At 37.9% G+C, this 27,402-nt stretch overlaps 1 protein-coding gene across 11 annotated transcripts in view; it reads right to left on the reverse strand.

The window, feature by feature from the left end:
• Positions 1 to 27,402, reverse strand: part of AGBL3 (ATP/GTP binding protein like 3) — a 71,074-nt gene that overhangs the window by 33,639 nt on the left and 10,033 nt on the right. For 5 of the 11 annotated variants that reach the window (XM_036328615.1, XM_036328627.1, XM_036328616.1 and 2 more), the window contains 8 exons: positions 16,802 to 16,909; positions 12,981 to 13,119; positions 11,255 to 12,034; positions 7,772 to 7,937; positions 6,491 to 6,617; positions 5,557 to 5,657; positions 5,229 to 5,335; positions 4,415 to 4,481 (listed from right to left, as the gene is read on the reverse strand). In XM_036328615.1, coding sequence (XP_036184508.1) covers positions 4,415 to 4,481; positions 5,229 to 5,335; positions 5,557 to 5,657; positions 6,491 to 6,617; positions 7,772 to 7,937; positions 11,255 to 12,034; positions 12,981 to 13,119; positions 16,802 to 16,909 — 1,595 coding nt within the window. Of the gene's footprint in view, positions 1 to 4,414; positions 4,482 to 5,228; positions 5,336 to 5,556; positions 5,658 to 6,490; positions 6,618 to 7,771; positions 7,938 to 11,254; positions 12,035 to 12,980; positions 13,120 to 16,575; positions 16,715 to 16,801; positions 16,910 to 20,697; positions 21,548 to 27,402 lie in introns of those variants that run through there. The other 6 variants (XM_036328621.1, XM_036328620.1, XM_036328619.1 and 3 more) reach the window with 6 other exon arrangements.

Below are 27,402 nucleotides of genomic sequence, written 5' to 3' on the forward strand. Positions count from 1 at the left end.
AAGGGTGTGTGACCAGCTGCAAACAGCCATCATCCCCTCACCCAGGCTGGCCAGGCACCCCAGTGGGGACCCCCACCCTGGTCCAGGACACCCTTCAGGGCAAACCAGCCAGCCCCACCCATGCACCAGGCCTCTATCCTATATAGTAAAAGGGTAATATGCCTCCCAGCACCGGGATCAGCGTGACAGGGGGAAGCGCCCAAACCCCCTGATCGCCCTGCGGCTCTGTGTGTGACAGGGGGCGGGGTCACAACCTCCCTATCCGCCCTGCTCTGTTCGTGACAGGGTGTGGCGCCCCAACCCCCTGATCGGCCCTGTTCTGTGTGTGACAGGGTAGAGCCATAACCTCCCCATCGGCCCTGCCCTGAGTGTGAGAGTGGCGGCGCCCCAACCCCCTGATCGGCCCTGCTCTGTGGGTGATAGAGGGCGGCACCCCAACCCCCCCCCCCCCCCCCCCCCGCGGGCCCTGCTCTGTGTGTGATGGGGTAGAGCCATAACCTGCCCATCGGCCCTGCCCTGAGTGTGACAGTGGTGGCGCCCCAACCCCCTGATCGGCCCTGCTCTGTGGGTGATAGAGGGCGGTGCCCCAACCCCCTGATCCGCCCTGCTCTGTGAGTGACAGGGGGAGCTCCTCAACCCTCTGATGGGCCCTGCTCTGTGAGTGACAGGGGGGAGCTCCCCAACCCCCTGATGGGCCCTGCTCTGTGCATGACAGGGGGGAGCTCCCCAACCCCCTGATCAACCCTGCTCTGTGCGTGACAGGGTAAGGAGCCCCAACCCCCCTGATGGGCCCTGCTCTGTGCATGACAGGGGGCAGCGCCCCAACCCTGATTGGCCCTGCTCTGTGCGTGACAGGGGTTGGCGCCGCAACCTCCCCATTGACCCTGCCTTGAGTGTGACAGGGGGCGGTGCCCCAACCCCCCAATCGGCCCTACCCTGAGCATGACTGAGGGTGGCATTTTAACCTCCCAATCCGCCCTGCTCTGTGAATGACTGGGGGCGGCGCCCCAACTCCCCAATCGCTCTGAGCCCGACCAGGGGCTGCACCTAGGGATTGGGCCTGCCCTCTGCCAACCGGGAGCAGGCCTAAGCCAGCAGGTTGTTATCTCCTGAGGGGTCCCAGACTGCGAGAGGGCACAGGCCAGGCTGAGGGGGCCCCCCCTCCCCCCCCGAGTGCACAAATTTTTGTGCACCGGGCCTCTAGTTTATTTATATAAAAGGCTAATATGCTAAGTGTCCATCTGACTGGTCGCTATGATGTGCACTGACCACCAGGGGGCAGACGCTCAATGCAGGAGCTGCCGTGACAAGTTCTGGCCATTTACAAAGAAACAGCACTGTGGACCTGGCGCCCACAAAGCAACACTCAGCTTCCCCCAAGTGGGACACAGGCCCCACCACCACCTCAGAGCAACAGCCCACCAAGTCACAGCCAACGCTGCCAAGACCCCATGGCACTAAATGTGCTCACTGCCCAGCCCAGCCCAGAAACAGTCACTGTGGGCACCAGGTAATGATGTCAGGCAGCAACGCCTGGTTTCCTCTCCCTAGCAACTAGCCTCCTTGGAGTTTCTTCAGCCCAAGAACACAACTTGCTTTATAGCCAGGTGGAAACATTTTACACTTTAACCAAATGTTTGTGAAGCGTTTTCCCGTGCCTCATCTCATTTGATCCTCACAGAAGTCCTGGAGTAGGTATATAGGAGATTCGGTGGAATCCTATTTTCTTTTCATTAGCCAGAAAACGGAGATTTAGAAAGTTTAGAAACTTGACCCAAATGAAAAGCAGTAAGAAATGGTGGACCTTGAAAACTACTTCATGTTTTCTCACTGCACAGAATATAGTCAAACACTGCTGCAATTAAATATTTTACCCTTTGTTCTCCCTGTGGGATCTACAATAATGATCTGCTTCGTGTTGATAATTACTGTTGTGTTGTTGACAACTGCCTGAAAGAGAAGTTGGGGTGCTTCATTGGGCTGGAAAAAGTTTAGCTAAATCAGAAAGCAGGTCTAATTAAGCAAGTTTATTCTATATATATATAAAAGGCTAAGTTAACTCGCACATGCATGATACAAACAAAGCTCTCACTGTGGCCAATCGCACATGTGTGTTTCAATCTGTCATTGTTAATCATGAGTTTGGTTGACACTTCTATTATAGAGAAAGGGTGATTAGTGATATTAAAATATTTCTTCTAATTAATTTCCTTTCAATGTGCAAGAATTTGTGCACCGGGACACTAGTCTCCTTATAAAAAGGTTGGCCCTCTACTCCAAACATGTCAAACTTGTGGCCCACGGGCCATATGCGGCCCAGCCAATATAATGGTATGTAAGAAACATTTTAATAAAAATGTTCTAACTTAATTTTTATAATATCCTGTTATACATAATTATTAATAATGAACTATTATTAATTAACAACGTTCGCTAATGACTGATTACTATATTTGTATTGCATTCAATTCCCTTATGTGCCTTATGCACAGGTGCACCATTTTTCTCCACTAATACTAGCAGCGAATATTTTAGCAGCGGATTGCCATGTCATTAGTCTTGGACTGACTTTTTTGGTGTACGCAATAGGAAGTATTTTCCTTTTGGAGAACAAGAAAAATAGGTTTATTTGCGTTACACTTATTAATTTGTGCAGTTATGCAGTGTCTGGTAAGTTAATGTTCAAGAAAAATATTAATTTTTATTAAAATAGTCTATTATTTTATGTTAACAATTACTCATTTATTTCAGCCCTTTGTATTCAGCATGTCTCTACTGAAATAAACCTATGTTTCTATGAAAATTGAAGCTTTTGTTTTTTTGCAGCCCATATAAACTTAAACCTTGTTTATTTGGCCCGCCCTATCCTTTGAGTTTGACATGCTTGCTCTACACCCTACTATCTCTTCTGAAGACTTACCTCTTCCCTCCCTCCCTCCCACACACTCTTCCTCTCCCTTCCTTCCTTCCTTCCTTCCTTCCTCCCTTCCTCCCTTCCTCCCTCCCTTCCTTCCTTTCTTCCTTCCTTCCTTCCTTCCTTCCTTCTTTCTTTCTTTTTCTTTCTGTAATATGGACAGGCTGAGAATTTTCTAAATCTTTATGTTCTGGTTCCTTTTTGCTTAGCAATTCCTTGCTCAATTCATTTCTCTCTTCTTACATTTTACTATAAGCAGTCAGGAGGAGCCAAGCTGCTCCTCCAACCTTCTCAGTTAAATATCCACTCTTATCAGTCACAAGTTCTACTTTCCACAAAACACTAGAGCATAAATACAGTCTGGCCAAGCTCTCTGCCAGCTGATAGCAAGGACTGCATTTTCTCCACTGTCCAGTAACATGTTCCTCATTTCTGCTTGAGACGCCCCCATCAGAATCACCCTTAGCAGCCACATTTCTACCAACATTCTGCATACGATCCTTTATGTATTCTCTACAATTCCCCTCTTTTCTTTCTGAACTCTCACCACAATCTTCTTTAAAATCCCTTCATGGCGCCAAAGCCGGTTTGGCTCAGCGGATAGAGCGTCGGCCTGCGGACTGAGGGGTCCCGGGTTCGATTCCGGTCAAGGGCATGTACCTGGGTTGCGGGCACATCCCCAGTGGGGGATGTGCAGGAGGCAGCTGATCGATGTTTCTCTCTCATCGATGTTTCTAACTCTCTATCTCTCTCCCTTCCTCTCTGTAAAAAATCAATAAAATATATTAAAAAAAATAAAATAAAATAAAATCCCTTCATGGCAACATCAGCATTTTCTAACATGCCCTTCAAAACTCTTCCAGCCTCTACCCATCAGCCAGTTTCAAAGCTACCACCACATTTGTAGGCATTTGTTATAGCAGTGCCCCACTCTCAGTACCAAGAGAGTGCTGTCTTAGTCACCTCCTAATAGCATTACACTGGGATCAGGGTCTAAACATGCATACTTGGTAGGGGACATATACATTCAGTACGTAACACCACCTAAAGTCTCTTCCACTCTAATCTCCATAAACACTTGTCTCTTATGTCATATATCTTACTTACTTGAAAGGGAAGGATTTTTGTCTTATTTTATTCACTGTATTATCCCTAGAGCATACAGCTGAAGTCAACATATGGTTGTTAAGAAATGAATAAGCGAATATTGGACTAGTAGTCAGGTGATGTATGCTATGCTACCAACTCCCATTAACAAGTGGTGGGTTTTTGAGAATGAATTTAATCTCTCTGGATATTAACTGTTTTCATCTATAAAGTAAGAGTGCTAAGAAATCATAAGGTTAGAGAATTCTACGATTAAAGATATGGTACATAATCAGAGAATCACAATTACGGCTACACAATAATCATACAACTGTAACCTCCCCCCCGATTGTTAGTCAAATAAGAGTACCTATTTAGCATATACATACCAAATGCAGAAATTTTCAATCATACCTGAGAAGTTAACTTGAGAATGTAACTCTGAGACTCATTCGATTCTGAACTGTCAGAGCCTCGGCTACTACAAAAAAATAATAATAAATTATTATTTTAATTTACAGAATGTTTTGGTGCCATTTTAAAATTGCAACAGTTACTTTTGCTTTATTACTTTACTGGAATGGTTGAAATAGTTCTAATTCTGAGAAGAATGTTTACAAAGGTGGTGTATATGTTTGGTAGTTCTAGGCATCTTAGGGTATTAGAAGAATAATGACTGAAATTGATTGGAACAAAACAAATATAAACAAATCCCTGAATTCAAAATGATACTCTACACCTGCAAATAAACTTATTAGTCACCACTGGAGGTTACAGGGGCACTAACTCAAAGTCTGAAAATTTATAAAAAAAGGGGAAGAATCAAATATTTATTCTGACTTTTCTATAGGACCTATACTAAAATTAGTACCTCTTTTCTTACAAAAACTTTCCCTTAGCACTAAATTTTGTACTTATTGTTCACTAATGTGAGTATTTATGTGACATCTTTTTAAATGTGTCAGTTCTCTGTGGGTAATTACAGCATTAAAAAATTTGAGTATGTCTTTTATGTATAGTACATAGTAGGCGCTCATTTAACATTACTTGACTAAATGAATAAGTAAAGTCTTGATGAGATCTGGCCAAAGTAATGTGCACGGGAAAATTTTTTTTCCACCTTTAATCAGTATTTTCAGTTGAGACCGACAATTATATCCTAGAAATATTATAAGTAACACAGTAAAACAGCACACCAAATTACATTACTTCCACCATCTTGACTTACCTAGATTCCACTGTAATTTCTTTCAAAGAAGTATCTGAATCATCAAGGACTTTTTCCAAGTTTATATGTTTTTGCATTTCTTCTAATTCTTTTAGGCACTGATAATACTAAGGGAAAATAATAAGTGAGTTAATAATAAAATAACTTTATTTCCTAATTAAATTAATTGAATATTTATAGACTCCTAGAACAAAAGCTACTGGAACATCAACTATCAAAACACCCTGAACACTGTTGTTAGGAAATTAAAAGGAATAAACTGTCATAGTCTCATAGGCAGGTTATGTTAGCTGGTAGACTGGAGTGTTACCAAATGGACTTTACTTACCTTAGTTCGGTCTGGATCACAATAGTCCAAGAGAGAATCACAAAAATGATACCCCATTGACTCCAAATCTTTTGTGTTGAAATGAGTGCCTCGTTTATCACCTAAAACATCAATAAGTTAATCTACCCTTGAGGATGACTTAATTTTTCCTTAGCAGGTAGGCCTAAGTTATAAAACAAAGCATAAACAGAACATCTGATATGAAAGTTATGGAATACTTGGTTACCAGTGATAAACAACCTAATAATCATGTAAAGAAAAAGTTGGGTAATGATTTCAATGTTTTCATCATCAATATTTTATCAGATTCAAGATGCTTTAAAAACTAGTAAAAAATTATGTGTAGATGTCCAGCTTTCTTTTGAATTGATACATTTTCTAAAAATGTGACAATTATATTAATATGAAGTATTGTAAGGACATGATAGATGTGACTAAAAGATTTCTTAAATGAAACTACATTTATTTTTAATTCAAGGAACCAAGTGCTTCCATTAAAATATAAATTGACCAAAAAAACAACAAACAAACCAATTAAAAAAACATCAGTCTATTTGCCTTACAAATAGTAAATCCACTAGAAACAGTTCTATCCTGATATTTTAAGTATGAGCATTGCTTTTTCTGAAATCATTAGTCACCTATAAAAACAACCACCACCACCAAGCAATTAAGAATTAATTCATGAAACAACCAATTAGGTATTCTATCTGCAAGCTAAAACTTCCTATTCTTACAAAGGGAAATGAGAAATAGACGTACATATATAGTGGTAATTTGTTTATTCCTCCCATTAATAGAATTGATTAGATATCAGTAGGCATTAAGTGGGAAGAAAGTGCTCACTATTAAACTATCTACATTATTAATCTTACATTAAAAATGTCTCTGGTTTAAAACTCCAAGAGCCATGAATGAGAACACTTGGTCTTACCCAGAGTAGATCCACAAAAAGTGGCCTCCATGGTAAAGCTGTTCCTGATTCCCATTTTCCACATCACCACCCTGCCTGTTCCTTCTTTGCTCCTCTGAACATTAAACTTGCAAGCTGAGAATGAAAACTGGAAAGAAGCAAATGAACAAGACCCATCTTTTTTTATGACAACAATGTCTTTCTTAGGAAGTAGAGTTGAAAATGGAAAAGCAGTTGTGCAAAAGCAGTAATTCTATCTAATACTTCAGGAGCTGCTTTTATTTCCTGACCAATGGAAATAAATCATATGTAATTCAAATATAGAAATGACATGTTTACATTTCTAAGGACTACAGATTTAAATTCTAGCAATAAATTTTACTTTTTAGCTATACATAGCATATACATTCAAAACCAGTTGAATAATTCTTGATACTGATGGGTAAGATCTTATACGATTAAAAATTATAGAAGGGGCTTAAACATATTTAGGAATGAAGATTAATGTTATAGATTTTCAGAATAGAATAAAGATGCTTTATTTTCATGTGGAAGATCATTTGAAAGCTGACTGAAAAACTGTTATATCTACAAAGTTTTTGTCATTTTATTTTTAAATTAACATATAATAAATGACTTTCTTGTGTTCCATTCTATTAATTTTTAACATATGTGTAGATGATAAGCATAGAAAAAATGCCATCACTTCTAAAAAACTCCTTTATGCTATCCCTTTGCAGTTACAAGTATTTCATTTCTTTTGGAGTTACAGTAAATGGTATTGTTTTTAATTTTAGTTTCTAATTGTGAGTATATAGAAATTAAATTGTTTTTTGTGGGTTGACTGTGTATCCTATGACATTACTAAAGTCACTTGTTTTTTATGGATTGCTTTGGATTTTCTATGAAGACAACTTCTTTATTACTTCTTTCTTCCCAACCTATCTGCCTTTTATTTCTTTTTCTTGCTTTATTACACTTGTTAGAACCTCCAAGAAAAGGCAAACTGAAGGGGTAAGAGTGGATATCCTGCCTATTCTTGACTTTAGGAGGAAAACAATCAGGTGTATTTTTTGTTGTTGTTTTTTTACCATTAAGTACAGTGGCAGGATAATGGGTATTTTCTTCTTCATATTTCAAATTACCGGCTACTAAACATTCTACATAGTTGCTTTCTTATGGTCAACTGTAAAACCAGGCCAAATTAATAAAAAATAAATTTACTGAATAAGATTTTCCATTTTGCTGTCTCACATGGACATTTGTTTAGTGAAAGTAGTTAAAATCTTAAAAAGTGCTTACTTTATCTGGACAGTTTTTGCTCATCATAAGTGGGAAGATTCGCTGCTGTAAATACAATGCTTTATTACACTTATCACTTCCGCCACAGCCATACATGAAGATGTTCTCTTTCCTGCTATGGCCATGAAGGTCACAGTATAAAATAACCTCTCGTTTCTCCATCAATCTACCGAGAAGAAAAAGGTAAGTTACTAAATATTACCTCTGCATTTCTCTTTCATGGGTGTAACTATGGATTTATAAGTCTAACATCCAAATAAACAGAATTACCTATATACTAGCTTTCAATTTATCTTAGCTATACTGCATATTACTATTAATATACAATTTTAAATGTCTGAAATAATTTTCCATTAACCATATATAAAATACAAATGCCTTCCATTACAAAAGGACAAAATTTACCTTATTCCCAACCCTTTTTCCAACAGGATTTGGTATGTAATTCTGACTTTTTGTTGTACACAGGAAACAGTTCTCTGCCATCTTTCTCCATTAACTCTCACATAGATATTTCTGACAGGAATACCTTCTTTCTTCATCTTTGTAAATGCAAACACTACCCCTCATCCCCAAGACTGACCTCATGTCTCATTTCCTCTCTACCTAATCAAGACTATAGAGCTGTCCTTTTTCTGAACTCCTGTAGCACTTAATATTGGTACTATTTACTTGGCACCTGCAAAGGAAAGTTTTCATATTTTTGATATTTAATCTTGTTAAGGGCAGGGAATGCTTTAAGTCATCCAGAACAGTGCTATGCACACAAATACCCAAAATATTTGTTAAAAGTTGAGTGCCTTATGACTTGGTGCTGAAGCCAATGAATTAATCCTTGATTAATGTGCTAAATATCATTCTGAGAAAAATGGTTCTAAAGTTTGAATTGACTTTTTTTCTGGTAAATTTAAATAAATAATTTAAGAAAATTATTAGATATTATTAAGAGCATAATCCTTAACTTGTATAATTTAGGCATTCAATAAATATTAAAGTAATAAAATATAAGCCCGCTCACCCCCCCTCCCCCAATTGATGGCTTTCAAAAGGGAAAAAAGTGGTGGTTGTGAGGTGGTAGAATTATGGGCATTTTGGCCTTTTCTTTCTTTTTTAAAAAATATTTTTATTGATTTCAGAGAGGAAGGGAGAGGGAGAGAGAAAGAGAAACATCAATGATGAGAATCACTGATCAGCGTCTCCTGCACACCTCACACTGGGGATTGAGCCTGCAACCGGGTATGTGCCCTGACCGAGAATCCGAGCTGTGACCTGCTTCATAGGTCAACGCTCAACCACTGAGCCATTCGCTGGGCTGCCTTCTTTCCATAACTCTAAACTTTATACAACATTATTACATTACTTAAGTAATACAAATTTCATATATTATTTGTTATATCTTGAAGGATAAATACCAAAATGTTAGTAATGGTCTTTATAGTAGTATGAAATGTTTTACAGTAGTCTCCTCCTTAACTTCAGGGGGTATATTCCAAGACCCCAGTGGATGCCTGAAACCTCGGATAGTACCACCTCTATATGTACTATGTTTTCCCCTCTATATGCATATACTTTAGGGCATCTCTTTGGCATATTCAAATCGCCAGCATCACTACTCTTGTGCTTTGGAGCCACTATTAAAATAAGAGTGACGTGAACACAAGCACTAGATACCACCACAGTCAATGTGATAGTGAGATGGCTACTAAGTGAATAACAGGAGGGTAACATATACAGCATGGATACGCTGGACAAAGGGGTCATTCATGTCCCAGATGGTACAAGGCGAGATTTCATCATGCTACGCAGAATGGTGTGCAATTTAAGACTTACGAATTATTTATTTCTGAAACTTTCCCATTTAATACTTTCAGACTGCAGTTGACTATGGGAAACAAACTATGTAAGTGAAATTGCAGATGGTAGACTACTGTACTTTTATAACAAAAATATTAAAAACCTAAAGCCAAAACTTTCAAAGCATAGCTTGAATTAGAAATAATATCCTTTAAACTATAGTGAAATTTCGTATTGAAGTCAGTTACAGGTATTAACCTATTGCCCCTTTCTCATTTGGTGCCCAACAAATTCAAATTAATAACAGATCAACATAAAGTCACTGAACAACATTTCAAGTTTTTAGAGAACTAGATTATAAAACAAGACTATCATGTGAGATCCTTAAATATGAAATATACTGTACATTTTTAAACCAACATTTTCTCAATTTTAGTGGTCTGTTTCTTGTGAGTCAAAAGAAACCTTTACTTCTAAATAATTAATTCCCAAAGAAATGTTATTACTTCTGAAGTAAAACAAGATTTTAGGGTCTCTTATATTTGTTTAAATCATTTTAGAAACAGTTTGACTATTTCTTACTCACAGGTATTTTAATACCCTATACTAAAACCTACTCTCTCTAATTCTCATATTTTTTTTTAACAGCTTTTTTCTTTTTTTTTTTTATATTTAGGAAACACTGAATACTTTTAAAGCTTTCGATGTTCCAGATTTTATCTGGGTACTTTAGTAACAATAACTTCATTTAATCCTCCCATCTATGAGGTAAGTATTATTGTTCACATTGTACAGATGATAAAATTGAGGTGTAGGTTTGTTTTTAAATCCTCACCTGAGGATATTTTTCCATTGATTTTTTAGAGAGAGTGAAAGAGAAGGGAAAGACAGAGAGAAATAGTGATGATAGAAAAACACATCTATTAGTTGCCTCCTACATACACTCTGACCACGGCTCAAGCTGGGGAGGAGCCTGCAACTGAGCTACATGCCCTTGATAGGAATCGAACCCAGGACCCTTTGGTCTGCAGGCCGATGCTCTATCCACTGAGCCAAACTTGCTAGGCCTAGATTTGTTTTTAAATTGCTCAAGGTCACACAGTTAGCAAATGATATAATGGGGATTCCAATCTGATATGTTTATCTCCAGTTCCATACACTTAATCTATTATGTGCATTTTACTGTTCTGAATTCTTTGGAAAATTTAAAGTTGTTCAATTTTTCTAGGGACAAATAAGGATATTATTTATGAAAATTTTAAATAACTATGTAAACCTGTTAATCAAAAGACTCATCATAGAGCAATATATGATCAACATTAGTGCCAGAAGGCTCTATGAGATGTAAATAACTTTCACATATAAGGGATTCAAGGATCCCAAGGTAAACATCAGTGCTACCATCAGCTTTACCAAGAAATCAAATTCGGGATATGCAAACTATTAGTTTCACGAAGCCATTATAATGTCTTAGAGTCGGTATCATTATTTAATGAAAGGTTAGTGAATCCAGTGGCACAATGCCAGAAAGCTATAGGAGCAGAGTTAGGAAGAATGGGGGAAAAATTAAGTAGGTATAGTCAAACTATCTTAAGAAAATGGAGAGTAACATGAGTGGGATTGTAGGACCAAAATTCTTACTCCCATGTTTACTAAATAAGCAGAGCGGTGATTTGAGGCTTATTTTACCTGTGGATCATGTTCCGGGTATACCAAACAGAAGGGAACAATTCCTTCAGGAGAGAGGTGTAGTTACGGTTTAAATCCCGTCCAGCTAAGGAACACCGGTAATTTCCTACAATCACACCATCGGGATTCAGCATGGGTATCACCTTGAAGATGAAAGTGTCCCGAAGCAACTGTGCATCACGTGAGTCTCCTAAAATAAAATCTAGGAAGCCTTTCATGATCCATGAGCTGTTGGTTTCTCCTGGATGTACCCTTGCAGTCAAAATCACCGCCTTTCGTTTTCTTGAGTCAGCATTCTTCAAGGGGGTAGTGATCGTTAAAATGTACACCATATTCCTAGCAATTGTGTGGCACAAGACACGTACTTTACAAAACTTCGACCGTACTGGGTCATTATTGATGCTAGAAAGGTATTCTTGCAGGTTGGTATAAGTGTACGGATAGCAGTGAGCAAAGTAGCAGGTATCGTTGCTGTGTGGAAATTGAAATGTCCACGTAAGAGAGAAATAATGGCGCCCATCTTGCCCGGGGTTATTCCTGTAATACTTGATTTGCTCTCCTATTCTCTGCCAGCCAATATTATGAGTCTTGGCCTCTTTTTCAGAATAAAACAGTGGGCGCATACCCCGGTTGTAAAGACTAGCAGGCTTGGTAAAATTGATAATAGTGAATCTGTAGACTATTCCTGCTTGGGTATTAGTGACTTGGAAATAGTACCACTGGGTGTGTTTATTTGTGAAGAGGTCAGGGCGCACAGTCAACTGGTATTCATATTCTGCCCTAATACATAAAAAAGGAAGGGGAAAAGCATATAAAAATGTAAAAATGACATTTGGTTTTAAATAAATAAGGAAAATTATTTTTACCTATTCACAGAAAGGTTTTTTGGGGGGTCGGGGGGGGGGGGGGGGGGCGGTTGGACAATGTTTATTTAGGCAGTATCCTAAATAGCAAGTAATTGCAAAAGATAAAAGTTTTGAAATTTCCTTTTATTGGATGTGAAACTGTTTCTATGCTTTATTTTAAAGCCTTTTTATTATTACTGAAGAGAGCACATAAAAATGAGATTTGATAAAAATTATATTTTCACTCCAATTATGTTTCCTATAAAAATGATTAAAGAGTTCTTAAACTGAGTTAAAGTCCAATATTTCTTTTTTACTTCATATATGTATTTCTGTTTTCTATTAGATTCTAATTCTAGGGATCTGATATAACTATTACTGAGAACATTTAAAAATAAATAGACATTAATACGACCACACAGATTATAAAATTGTAAATACTTTGAGGATGATATATGATCACTATTTGTATCTCCCATACTGAGTCATTGAGAATACTTATATAAAGGCTAAAATAACTTTACTGTGTATTATTTATAATATGTACATACATCAAACTTACTTGGTTAGTTGTGACTTTTTTCTTTACCAAGTAATTTCTGTTCCTCAGCACCATGCACTGTGTGTGTGTGTGTGTGTGTGTGTGTGTGTGTGTGTGTGTGTGTAAGAAAGACAATTCATACTGGCATACTGAAAACGCAGAAATATGCTTACTTTAAGCATAAATATCAAAATTATTTGAACCTTTCATATCTCTAATTACCATCTATACTTCAAGGAGTTAAGTTCAGTGATGGATACTAAGATTTTAACGTACCAAATACAAAAACTAATAAATAGTTGATGGTCTAGTTCCTCAAATAAACATAATTAAAACCTACACTTTGACTACCTTCTGTAGATTACCACTCTCAAACCTTGCTTCAAACATCAAAGTGTTGTCACAATTATCCACAGGCTGCTTCAGGGCTGTTCGGTTGCCCCCAACTCGAGAATATACAAAGCACGGCTCTTTGTAAGCTGATGAGAGAAATAGGCCATAAAGACATCAAACCATGTCTAAAGTATATGCTATTCTGCATAGAGCTTGCAGCCACAGTATAAGTGAAGTGGCACTAAGAATTTTAATTTGTAAAGTAATTTGATACCAGTAATAGATTTATGTTGAAGCAAGAAAATCTAAGAGTCCTTGACAAGAAAAGCAATGCCTAAAATAGATTCATGCGCTACTCACATTAAGAATACTCATTCCACTTCTGGTTATATGAAACTAGAGGCCCGGTGCATGAAATTTGTGCACGGGGTGGGAGGGGCAGGGAGTTGTCCCTCAGCCCGGCCTGCACCCTCTCCAATCTGGGACCCACAGGGATTGGGCCTAAACCGGCAGTTGGACATCCCTCTCACAATCCAGGACTGCTGGCTCTTAACTGCTTGCCTGCCTGCCTGATTGCCCCTAACTGCTTCTGCCTGCCAGCCTGATCGCCCCCTAACTGCTCTCCTGCCAGCCTGATTGATGCCTAACTGCTCCCCTGCCGGCCTGATCACCCCCAACTGCCCTCCCCTATCAGCCCGATGGCTCCCAACTGCCCTCCGATCCTGGTCTGATCACCCCCAATTGCCCTGCCCTGCAGGCCTGGTCGCCCCCAACTGCCCTCCCCTGCCAGCCACCTTGTGGTGACTATCTTGTGGCGGCCATCTTGTGACATCACAGCGGCCATCTTGTGATGATGTCACACAAGGGCATCGTGCGACGCCACCTAGGCTTTTATTATATAGGATAATTGATTCTGAACTTGACCTTTCACCTAAATGACTATAAAACTGGATAAGAAATATAAGCTAACTTCTTTTCATATTTTTGATAATACATAGACCAGAACTATATAGGATTCTTGAAAAGAAGATAAATACACCAAATAAGCCCATGCTTAACCCTGGTTTTCTTCCTGTGAGTACTTTCTAACCATACCTCAGGAAGGAGGCACTTATGAATAGTGTAACAGTCTTGCTGGGCTGAGGAGGCAAGATGTTGCTCGGGGCTGCTGGAATTTGTGAGGCAGGGCACGAGAGAGAAGACAGCTACATAGAGAGAGGGTCTCAACAGTCTACATGGTTTTTCCCCAGTCCTTTGCTGAGGGCTTGGCTGTGTAAGCAGAGGATGGGAGTAAGTAAGGTAGGAAAGAGTGCTAATAGGGGGTGAGATAATAGAGGATATACAATTATAGAATATACTGGAATTACAACATATCCACAGTGGAAAGATTGCACTAAGCTCCTCAGACATTTCATCATGACTCTAGAAAGGCTGCACATCAGGCATAAGAACCGCATCTAAGAGTAAAGGCCATGACCTAGTACTAAGGACAAAATGAAAATAAATCAGCCCAAATAAATAAATAAATAAAACCAGCCTGAAAGATATATAATCACCTACCAGCAATTTAGCTGCCTACCAGAACAAAATTCAACATAAGTTTTAAAAACAATATTGACTCCTACAACATATCTTTCACAATGTCTTGCATATGATAAAAAAATTATGAAGCATGCAGAGAAGCAGGAAAATATGATCCATCATGAAACACACACACACACACACACACACACACACACACACATCCCTCAAGATAACTTAGATGGGATTTACAAAGGACTCAGAAAACATGTTTAAAGGCTTAAAGGAAAAGATAAGAGATAATAAAGAAGCAGATTAATATAAATGGAAACTATTAAAAAAATCAAATGGAAATTCTAGAAGTAAAAAGTGCAATAACTGAAATGAAAGATTTACTGGAATCCTTGACTGGAATCCTTCAGTGTGCGGGCTGGTGCTCTATAGAGTAAGCTTAAAAGACATACTGAAGACTGTGGACGAAAGACTGTGAACTTAAAAACAAAAACTCAAGGACAGAGGAGGACAAAAATATCAACAAAGATCCAGGGACATGTAGGACACAGCTAGAAATCCAAAATATATGTAACTGGAATTCCAAAGGGCAGAAAAGAAAGAATAGTATAGAAAAATATATGAAGAAATAATGGTTGAACATTTCTCAAATGGGGTAGGGGAAAGCACTCTATTAATCAATGGATCCAATAAGATCAGGAAACTCCAAGCAGAATAAATATAAAGATAACCAAATATAGGCCAAGCTTAGATTTGCTGAAAACAGCCAGAGACAAAAAGACACACCATAAATAGGGAACAATGATATAAATTATGGCTGACTTTTATTAAAGACAACAGATGTCACAAGACATTGGAACATATATTTAAAGAAATAAATCTATGAAAGAAAAGTTGTCCACCAGAATTCTATATAGCCAGTTGTTTGGGGACTTCCCCATCCAACAGCTACATGTCTAAAAACCATCTATCAGTCTATCCTTTCAGGCCAAGGAAATATAATGGTTCTGCTCTGTTGATAGTCTTATGTTGCTTCACCATCCCTTGCTCGTTTCTCTTACCTCTGTCCATTCTAAGTTATACTTATACTGAACTAATAAAAATTACTCCAAGTATGCCATCCAATTCCCAACAAGACCCTGACTATTTCAATTTTTTATCAGATCTCATTTAAGTTATGTGTAGAAGTTCTACTACTAGCCATGCAAATATTTGAAAATTTAGCCATAAGAATATTTAAAATCAAATTAGAAAAATCAGAGGTGCTTCTCTCACTCCAGCTGTTAAAAAAGATGTGAGTAAATGATTTCTAGAATTGCTTACTCTACAGGAAACAATCCCTGTGAATTTATCTGTTTTGCCAGCCCTTTAAATAAAATACGTATGTTCCCTGGAAGGTATCTAACATCTACTGTAAGACATAGAACTCTGATGGTGACATTGTGCAGGAGTCCCATACTTCCTCATGTTGGTGTATCAGGAGTAGCACCGTTTAGGATATAGGCTGAGATGTCTATGTTTGATTATCAGCATATCCTATCATAAACCAGATATAAGATTTTGATTACTAGAGCTCTCAAAATACAAATATAGATCACCCTTCTGAGATATATCTTAGATGTTATTTGCAATGTGGGTGTGTTCCTCTTTTAAAGATAGGATTCCCACCAAACTGGCATGAAATGGAAAAAAAGCAAACCCCACACATCTGATAGATTGCATGAAAATAACCTGTCAACAGAGAGGCAACAATAGTTGCAGAGCACCCCACTGGATTTACCTTTGAAAATTGATGTGAAGCCTAATTCCTTCTAAATATGACCCCATTCTAATGGCCAATATGATCTTTTATTTTAAAGTAACTTTACATGAACTGAAATACACCTTCAAGAATATAATTAGCACTAAATCAACATTTGGATCAATATTAACCAAATATATATTTTTGTTTGTTAATCCTCACCCGAGGCTATTTTCCCATTGATTTTTAGAGACAGTGGAGGGGGAGAGACAGAGAGAGAAAAACATTGATGAGAGACATACTGATTGGTTGCCTCCTGGTCAGAATCGAGCCTGCAATCAAGGTACGTGCCCTTGACTGGAATCCTTCAGTGTGCGGGCTGGTGCTCTATCCACTGAGCAAAACCGGCTAGGGCTTTACCAACATTTTTATGGGGACAGGGATTTCCTGGTAATCTGCAATTTTCACTATAATCAGCAAAACAAATATAACTAAGAGGTTAGCCCAGGTACCAAATTACATTTGTATAGCAACATATTTCATTATGTACCCACCATCTTCAGCTAGATAGACTACCGTATCTTCCTTGGAGTTTGAATAAATGGGTTCGATCTCTAGGCCTGTTGGGATGTACACTGGCTCAGAATAAGGAGGAGTCGTATCTATACATATATATAAAAGAGAGAACATTATTTAAATGTGACAAAAATAAAACGGGAAATTTTTATTATACATTTTAAAGTTGTTTATTGATAGGTCTAGGCTAAAATTTAGTTTTGTAAGGGGCTAGAATAGATTTTACTAAGGATTCATTGGCAGTAATGAACATTGTCACACTGTAACATTTCACTGGCACCTTGATCTAAATCATTATAGTGAATAGTTCATGAGTATTTAGTGTCATAGATTTTATACTAAAGTTCTATTTTCTCCTGGGCACTTGATATCTTTCTGATCCACCTCTGGGAATCTTGCTCCATCTTTTATTCTCCCTTCCCCTTCATCTTCAGCATCTTGCCTGATAATGGTTGTCTCCTAAGCTTATAAACATGTTCCAATGTTGTAGGGAGCGGCTATAGGGTTAAGCCTCTGACTGACCTGTTAGCAAATCCACAAACAAGTCCCAGTTTAGAGGGCACAGCCCTCTTAGCATAATTAAGCTTGACCTTATGAGTCTTCCTAGATCCTATCTGGGTAGCTAATGGGCTGTGGGAGGTGCAGCAAGTGCTGCCAAAACAAGTGAAACTCACAAGAACATTGCAACTATGGTGACCACTCCCTTGTTTACCTCTGGCTATAAAATAAAGGTTCAGCTTGCCCTCTGGATCCCTCTCTGTGGCCACAGCCAGGCACAGGAGATCCACCCAGACCAGTGATGGCGAACCTTTTGAGCTTGGTGTGTCAGCATTTTGAAAAACCCTAACTTAACTCTGGTGCCGTGTCACATATAAAAATTTTTTGATATTTGCAACCATAGTAAAACAAAGATGTATATTTTTGATATTTATTTTATATATTTAAATGCCATTTAACAAAGAAAAATCAACCAAAAAAATGAGTTCGCGTGTCACCTCTGCCATGAGTGTCATAGGTTCACCATCACTGACCCAGCTTATTCTCTTTCGATCGTTTCTACATCCTTTCGCCACCCCCCCCCCCCCCCCCCCCCCCGGGTTGTGCTGGCCTGGCACAAAGTATATTCTGTCTCCCCAAAGAAAGGCTATCCTTGGACCCCCAACTTCTTCTTTAGCTATACCAGCTTTCCTTTTCTTCATTATTTTTAGGGCCAAGTTTCTTAAAAGTTGTCTGAGCCATGCTCAAATGCATGATTTATTTTTGTCTAGGATCTATTTGATTGGAGAAAATGACTTCACAGTCCAACTACCCAAATTGTTCTCACTTTTTAGTAGAACAAGAATTTGATGATGACTCACTATTCTATTCTTTTATTATTGGCTTGTGTGTGTCAGACTATGCTTGGTTCTGGTACTAAATATATTCCTTTGGAGGGAGTCAGCCTCTATGATCCCGAATATAGTCATTGAAACAGTAAGAAGAAAAAAACAATTTGGTGGTAATACAGAAGTATTCCTGGACAAACATTTTGGGGATTATGTATACAACTGCTTTAGCAACGTAAGTATATCTGACATAATTAATCAGAGTCAAGTCTAGCTACAGAGAAAGCATAGATTGAAATATTGATGTCAATGTGCGTCAGTACACTTTGTCAGTAACTGAATACACAACCAAATAAATTGATAATAAACAATAAAGAAAATTATAACTAAAACTGATCCTCTTATCAGTTGAAAACCTTAATGCACTCAAACCAAAATTAATCATGAACTGATAACATAGCATTGCTTCTGAAAACTTTGGGAATTTCTGCTACTTGCCTTGGTGTATGCTTACCATCAAAAGATACATGACAGCCTGACATCTCAGTTAAAAAAGGAGACTTTTTAATTAATGTTTATGTTCTTAATTATTTAAGAATGAGTAGTCTTTATAGTAAGAAATATGAAACTCTAACACTAAAACTGGAGAATCTACAATAGGGTCAAGTTTGCAGCTTATCAAAGTACTTTTATGATAATTCTATGTTTAGCTTTCTGAAGAAGTGCCAAACTTTTCCAAAAAGGCTGAATGATTTTATATTCCCATCATCAAAGGAGGATTTTGATTTCTCTACATTCTTATCAACACCTGTTATCTGATTTTCATTCCAGTCATCATAGTGTGTGTTACTGTGTTATTAATTTGTATTTCCCTGATAACTAAAGGTGCTGAATATCTTTTCATGTGTTCACTGGCCATGTTTATCTTCTTTGGAGAAATGTCTAGTCAGATCATTTGAACTTTTTAAATTGAGTTGTCTTTTTTAGTGTGAGTTGTAAGAGGTCTATATAAGCCCTTCATCAGATACTTGCAATTATTTTCTCCCATTCTGCCGGTTCTATTTTCATTTTCTTGATAGATTTATTTGAAGCACAAAAGTTTTCATGAAATCCAAATTGACCCATTTTTGTTGATACTTGTGCTTTTGATGTTATAGCTATGAATCCATTGTCAGATTCAATGAAAGATTTACTTCTGTTTTCTTCTAAGAGTTTGACCCATTTTTAAGTTAATTTTTCATATGGTGTGTTATTTATCTAGTTGTCCCAGCACCATTTGCTTAAAAGATTATTTTTTCTATTGAACAGAAAAAATACCCTTGTTGAAAATACGTTGCCCACAAACATGGTTTATTTCTAGACTTTTGATTAGATTCATTCATCTATATTCCTATCTTCATGATAGTACAACACCGTCTTGATTATTGTTAATTTATAGTTTTGAAATTGAAAATTGTGAATCTCAAATCATTCTTTTTCACTATTTTTTTTTTCTATTCTAAATTCCCTGAGTTTCCATATCAATTTTAGAATCAGTTTGTCAGTTTCTACAAAGCAGGTAGTATTCTGATGGAAATTGTATTGGACTGACAGATTAATTTGGGGAGAATTGCCATCATAACAATCATAAATTTTCTGATCCACAAACATGGGAGTCTTTTCATTTATTTAGATTTTAAAAATTTTCTTTCAACGATGTTTTGTAGTTTTCAAAGTTTTACACTTTTCTTAAATTTATTCCTATATTATTCTTTTGATGTTATTGTGAATGAAACTGTTTAAGTTCATTATAGTATTATTCATTATAAATGTATAGAAATATAATTAATTTTAAAAATATTTATCTTATCTTTCAACCTTGCCAAACTCATTTACTAGTTCTTATAATTGTTTTTCAGTGGGTTGCTGAGGGTTTCTATATACAAGATTATGTCATTGGTAAACAGAAATAGTTTCACTTCTTCCTCTCTAACTAGTATGCTTTTTATTTCTTTTTCTTGCTTAATCACTGTGACTAGAAGCTCCATTACCATGTTGTATAGAAGTGGCAAAAGTGGATATCTTTGTCTTGTTTTTTACCTTATGGGGAAAGCATCCATTCTTTCAGCCTTAAGTATAATATTAGCTGTGAGGTTTCATAGGTGCTCTTTATCATAGCAAGGATTTTGCATTCTCTTCCTAATTTTTTTGACATGAAAGGGTACTGGATTTTATTTTGTATATATTTTTATTGTCTGATTGTATAATTGAAAATGTCCAGAATAGAAAAATCTACAGAGACAAAAAGCAGATTAGTAATTTTACTGTGGGAGGAAAGAATGAGGAATGATTGCTTAATAGGTATAGGGTCTTTTTTGGGGGGGGCATGAAAATGTTCTGGATTTAGAGAGAGGTGATAAGTTACACAACACAAAAATAGTACTAAATGCTGCTGAATTGTTCACTTTAAAATGGTTAATTTTATGTGATGTAAATTTTACCTCAATTAAAAAAGTTGTAAGCACCTTATTGAACAATAACTTTATCAAGAACCACATCCACACTTACAATTATGACTTCTGAAAAAAATTTATGAACAGTGAAATGCTCTACAGATGTTAGCCACATACATGTCAACTGCGATGTATGTCACCAATAATACGTAAGCCATTACAACACATAAGTCACTTATGACATCCATGCTACTATTGACATGTCACTTATAACACATATCAATTTTCAAATGTTGATTGTGACACATCAGTTTCACATGTCCATTGTGACAAAATGTGTCAATTCTGACACATATGCCAAACCTGACACATCAGTTTCAACATATTGCTTTTGACAGGTGTGTTGATCCTGACAGACATGTGTCAAATTTGAGGCATGTGTTTATTCTGACACATTGACCACTCTGACATGCACATCAATTCTGACATGTGCGCCGAGTATGACACACATGTTCACTGACACATACCAATTCTGATACATGTTAATCATGACACATCTGTTCATTCTGACACAGGTCAATTCTGACACATATGCCACTCTGACACACGTCAACTGATACACAATAACCAATTGACACGTTTATTCTGACACATGTTGGCATGTTCCTATTCTGGCATATACAGATTTTGACAGGTTGATTCTGACACACATGCTGATTTGACAAGTATGTTGATTCTGACATACATGTTGCTTATGAAGTGTATATCAATATGACAATGCAGCTTTGTTGGCAGATGTCCATGATCTCTCAGCTGCAGCAGTTTCCAGAAGTTAGCAGTGTTCCAGCTATTAATTTCACAAGGCTGGCTCATCAAAACTAGCGGAGAGTAGGGATCCTGTTACATCAGCATTGGATCAATATGTGGTTAGCATATCTTTGGTCCTTAGGATTCAGAAGATTGTTTCCTTTGGTAACAAAAACCAAGGCCAGATTATTTAGTCTCCAGAAATTATCAAAGCTTCAAAGTCAGCAGTTTTCACCAGAGGAGGGTGCTGGATTTTATATAATGCTTTTTCTGTAGCTATTGAGAAGATATACTTTTTGTTTTTTATTCTATTGATATGCTATATTACATTAGTTTATTTCATTACATCAATTACGTTATTTGATTTTTGAATGCTAAACTAACCTTGAATTTCTGAATAAATTCTACTTGGTCACGTTGAATAATTATTTTTATATGTTGCTAGATTCAATTGAATAGTATTTTTTTGAGAAAATTTGCATCTATATCCATAATACATATTGGTCTGTAGTTTTCTTGTGATATCTTGTTTTGGCTTTGTATACAGGGTAATACTAGTCTCCTAAAGTTTTCCCTCCTCTCCTATTTTTGGAAAAGTTTGTGAAGAACTGGTAGAAACTTTTGATAGACTGTTCCAAACATTAAGTGTTTGGTAGAATTCAGCAATGAAGCTATCTGAGTTTGGGCTTTTCTTTGTGGGTAGTTATTCTATTACTAATTCAATCTCTCTACTTACTATATACCTATTTATGTTTTCTATTTCCTCTTGAGTCAGTTTTAGCAGTCTTGTCTTTCCAGGCATTTATCTGTTACAGCTAAATTATCTAACTCATTGACATCCTTTATTAGTCTATATCTAGTTCTCATTTAATTTGATAAGTACATACTCTTAGATTTCTGGCACAGGCTTCTCAGGACAGTTACATATATCCTCAAATTTTAGAATATTCAAACCTTCAAGTGTTCTCAATCATGGTGATATTTGTTCTGCATTTGAGTTATCTGCCAGAAAGCTTTGCATACTTACCAAGGATATACAAAATGTAGATATTCCTCCAAAAGGCTTCTCAGCACATTGAAAAGTGCAGTAGTGCCAAGGAGCCACTTAATTTTCTCTTAAGTGGTTGATATCAAAGATAAATATTTGCCACGGGGCAGACTGTTTGACTTTAATTACCAGGATGAGCCATTTCCACATGCAGCATCAAGTACTAGTTCAAATTAATTCACTGTTACATGAACAAAAAATGTTTAGGAATAGAAGGGACTGCAAAATTGCAGTTGTTACATACACTGCTAGTTGCCCTCCCAATATCCAGTCTTTCTTCTTGTTTGCTTTTATGACAAAAAACCTGTGTGAGGGTGGCATGAGATCCACTAAAGACCCCAATTTTCCAGGCTTCCCTGTGGCCAGGAGTAGCCACATAATATAAAGGGATGTAAAAAGATTACTGGTGAATTTTTTTGGGAAAGCTGTTTTCCTCAAAAAAAGGAACAGAATCAGTTGGCATGTACATGTTACCCTTTGTTTTTCTTCTTCCTCTTGTATGTTCTTCCTCTTAACAAGGTCTCTTATAAAACAAAAGCTTTTAATTTTGATAAAGTCCAACTTATCAATTTTTCATTTTATTAATTATGTTTTTGGTGTCAATTCTAAGAACTTGATTAGCTTTCGATTGAAAATATTTTCTATTTTAAAGTTTTATAATTTTATGCTACATTTCAGTCCATGATCCAGTTTGAATTAATTTTTCTTATAAAGCACTAGACTTAAATTGAAGTTCATTGTTTCCTTTTCTTTTTTTTTCTTTTTTTAATCTATGGATGTCTAACATTTGATGAAAATGCTAACTTTTCTCCATTGAATTGTTTTTTTAAAAAAATATATTTTATTGATTTTTTACAGAGAGGAAGAGAGAGGAATAGAGAGTTAGAAACATTGATGGGAGAGAAACATTGATCAGCTGCCTCCTACACACCTCCCACTGAGGATGTGCCCGCAACCCAGGTACATGCCCTTGACCGGAATCGAACCTGGGACCTTTCAGTCTGCAGGCCAACACTCTATCCACTGAGCCAAACTGGTTAGGGCTCCATTGAATTGCTTTTGCATCTTTGTAAAAAGTCAGTTGGGCATATTTGTTCCTGAGTTCTCTTCTTCCACTGATATATGCATATCTCTCCACCAATACGACAGGGCTTTGACAATACTATCTATATATATAAAAGCCTAATATGCAAATTGTCCCCTCAGGAGTTTGACCAGGAGATCAGGAGTTCGATTGCTCACTATGATGTGTGCTGACCACCAGGGGGCAGTGAGGAATGAAGGAAGGCCATGGCTGGCAGCCAGAAAGCCCCAATCGGCCCTGATCACTGGCCAGGCCTAGGGGCCCTACCCAAGCACGAATTTCGTGAAAAGGGCCTCTAGTAGCTATATAAAAAGACCTTGATATCACATAGGCTGATTCCTCCCATTTTATGCTTCTTTTCAAAATTGTTTTAGTTACTCTCAGTTCCTTCACTTTTCCATATAAATTTCAGAACAATCTTTTCTACCTTTACAAAACAAATCTTGATAGAAATTGCCTAGAACCTACCCATTTGGGGAGAACTGACACCTTTACTAGATTGAGTTTTTCAATCCATGAACATGGTACATTTCTTGATTTATTCAAATATTCTTTGATTTCTTTTATTAGCATTATATAGTTTTAAGCATACAAATATTATTTAAAATGTTTAAGTGATTGTAATGGTAATGTTCTATATTGTAGTAGGGGTTTGGACTACACAGATATATGCATTTGCTAAAATTCATGGACTGATACACTTAGATTCTTGCATTTCATTGCATGTAAAATTTACGTCAAAAATATAATAAAACAAGATTAAATTCTAGCTAATAATATGCATGCTAAAACATTTAAAGTTGGACTATAAGGATGTCTTCAACTTACTTTGAAATAAATAAAAATTAAGATGGTCTGATGGAGAGGGATAGATAGTTGGCTACATCTGTGATCAAGAAATATGGCAAATAATCTATAATAATAAAAGCATAATATGCTAACTAGACTGGACATCCTTCTGGACGTTCTTCCAGACAACTTTCCAGACGAAACCAGGACTGCAAGGGAAGCCCAGGTCCCGGGTGCCTGCCAGTGGCCAGAGGGAAGCCCAGGTCCTGGAGCCAGAGGGAAGCCAGTACCAGCAGCTGCAGGAAGGCAGGCCTACTCTTGCACGAATTTTGTGCATGGGCCTCTAGTTAATAATAAGAATCTAGTTGGTGAGTGTGGGTGTTCCTGTACAATCCTTTCAAATTCTTTCTGTATTTAAATTATTCCATAATAAAATATTGGGAAACGAGAAGTTAAATATAGAATAAGGTTAAAAAAAAACTAAATGAATCAGATATATATAAAAAAATAATGAATAAGAAAACAGCAGAGGAGAAACCAAGATGGCTGCATAGGTAAACACCAGAAATTGCTGCCTCGCACAACCACTTCAAAAATACAACTAGAAGACAAAACAGACATCATCCAGAACCACAGGAAGGCTGGCTGAGTGGAAATTCTACAACTAGAAGGAAAGAGAAAAGCACACTGAGACTCAGAGGAGGTGCGGAAGTAAAGTGCAGAGGTACGGAGGTGCACGCCGAAAGGGCTGGCAGCTGAGGACACAGTGCACGTGGAGAGGGCTGGAAACTGAGGACACAGTTGTCTTTTTCAATCGGGAAGGAGTCTCAAGCTCCCGACTGCTCTTAACTCCAGTTCCGGGTGAGTCTCTGGGGACCCAGACTCATACGGGGAGAAATGGACTATCTGGCATCAGGCAGAACTCGAGGGCGGCTTTCTCTCAGAGGTGCTTGCAGCGATTACTGGGACACTGAGATGCGGGGCCTCTTAGGGTAGGACTGGGGAAGAGCAACAGCTGCTTGCTCCGCCCTGTTGATCCCCTGATACCCCGCCCCACCCAAGCTTTGCACAGAAGCTTTTGCATATGACAGGCCTTGCCCTTTGCAACCTGAAAATTACCTAACAAACTGCAGCTGAATCAGAGAGACCCAGAACTTCCAAAAGAAGGTCCAAGGCCCCACATTGCTTCACAGCTGGGCCTCATCTGGGCACCTCCAAACCCCAAACAAAGAAGAGTAATCTCTCCATAGCTCCTGCTGGGTAGCCTCAGGCAGAGGCTAGATTAGCACTTCCTTAGAGATCCAAGAGCCAGTGTACCCAGTGGTCAGAGTGGGACCATCCAGATTACAACTCCTCAGATCCATAAGGGACACACTCAGGGGGCAGACTCAGTGAGCACCAAAGCCCCAATGAAGCAAGTCTTGCCCCAGAAGGGTGTCTCCAGCTCAGAAGTTCTCCCACTGCAGACACAGCTGATTCTCACAGCCAATAGGCCTGGAGGTCAATTCCTCCCAGTGATACCTACAACAATCAAGGCTTAACTACAACAAGACTGTGCACAAAGCCCACAAAGGGGTGCACCAAGAGTGTCCACCTCAGGTAATTGGGGAGGCTGAGCCACTGGGCCCTATAGGACACCTAACACAGAAAGCCACTCTATCAACACAGGGGAGCAGAAAAAATGCGGAGACAAAGAAACAGGTCACAAATTACAGAAATGGAGGAAAGCAAACTACTGGATATAGAGTTCAAAACCACACTTTTAAGGTTTTTCAAGAATTTTCTAGAAACTGCTGATAAATTTAGTGAGACCCTCAAGAAATCTGGTGAGACCGCCGATAAATTTAGTGAGACCCTCAAGAAATCTAGTGAGACCCGCGAGGTTATGAAAAAGGACCAACTAGAAATTAAGCACACACTGACTGAAATAAAGGATATTATGCAGAGTTCCAACAGCAGACTAGAGGATCACAAGAATCAAGTCAAAGATTTTAAATACGAAGAAGCAAAACTCACCCAACTGGAAAAGCAAAACGAAAAAAGAATCCAAAAATATGAAGATAGTGTAAGGAGCCTCTGGGACAGCTTCAAGCGTACCAACATCCGAATTATAGGGGTGCCAGAAGATGAGAGAGAGCAAGATATTGAAAACCTATTTGAAGAAATAATGACAGAAAACTTCCCCCACCTGGTGAAAGAAATGGACTTACTAGTCCAAGAAGCGCGGAGAACCCCAAACAAAAGGAATCCAAAGAGGACCACACCAAGACACATCATAATTAAAATGCCAAGAGCAAAAGACAAAGAGAGAATCTTAAAAGCAGCAAGAGAAAAAAAGTCAGTTACCTACAAGGGAGTACCCATACGACTGTCAGCTGATTTCTCAACAGAAACTATGCAGGCCAGAAGGGAGTGGCAAGAAATATTCAAAGTGATGAATAGCAAGAACCTACAACCTAGATTACTTTACCCAGCAAAGCTATCATTCAGAATTCAAGGTCAGATAAAGAGCTTCACAGATAAGAAAAAGCTAAAGGAGTTCATCACCACCAAACCAGTATTATATGAAATGCTGAAAGGTATCCTTTAAGAGGAGGAAGAAGAAGAAAAAGGTAAAAATACAAATTATGAACAACAAATACACATCAACAAGCGAATCTAAAAATCAAGTGAATAAATAATCTGATGAACAGAATAAACTGGTGAATATAATAGAATCAGGGGCATAGAAAGGGAGTGGACTGACTATTCTCGGGGGGAAAAGGAGTGTGGGGGGTGTTGGAAGAGACTGGACAATAATTGTACACCTATGGATAAGAACATTGGGTGGCGGGGGTAAGGGCAGAGGGTGGGGTGGGAACTGGGTGGAAGGGAGCTATGGGGGGAAAAAAGAGGAACAACTGTAATAATCTGAACAATAAAGATTTAATTTAAAAAAAAAATTAAAAAAAAAAGAAAACAGCACAACAGAACTAATATATTTAAACATTGATTCTTTGGAAAAACTAACAAGATAATTATATCCCACCAACATATTCAGGGGAGAGGGAAATAAGAATGTATAAATACTTAACAAAAATATGACAAGAGAGGG

Source organism: Myotis myotis, unplaced genomic scaffold (assembly GCF_014108235.1).
Source record: "Myotis myotis isolate mMyoMyo1 unplaced genomic scaffold, mMyoMyo1.p scaffold_m19_p_11, whole genome shotgun sequence".
NCBI lineage: Eukaryota > Metazoa > Chordata > Mammalia > Chiroptera > Vespertilionidae > Myotis > Myotis myotis.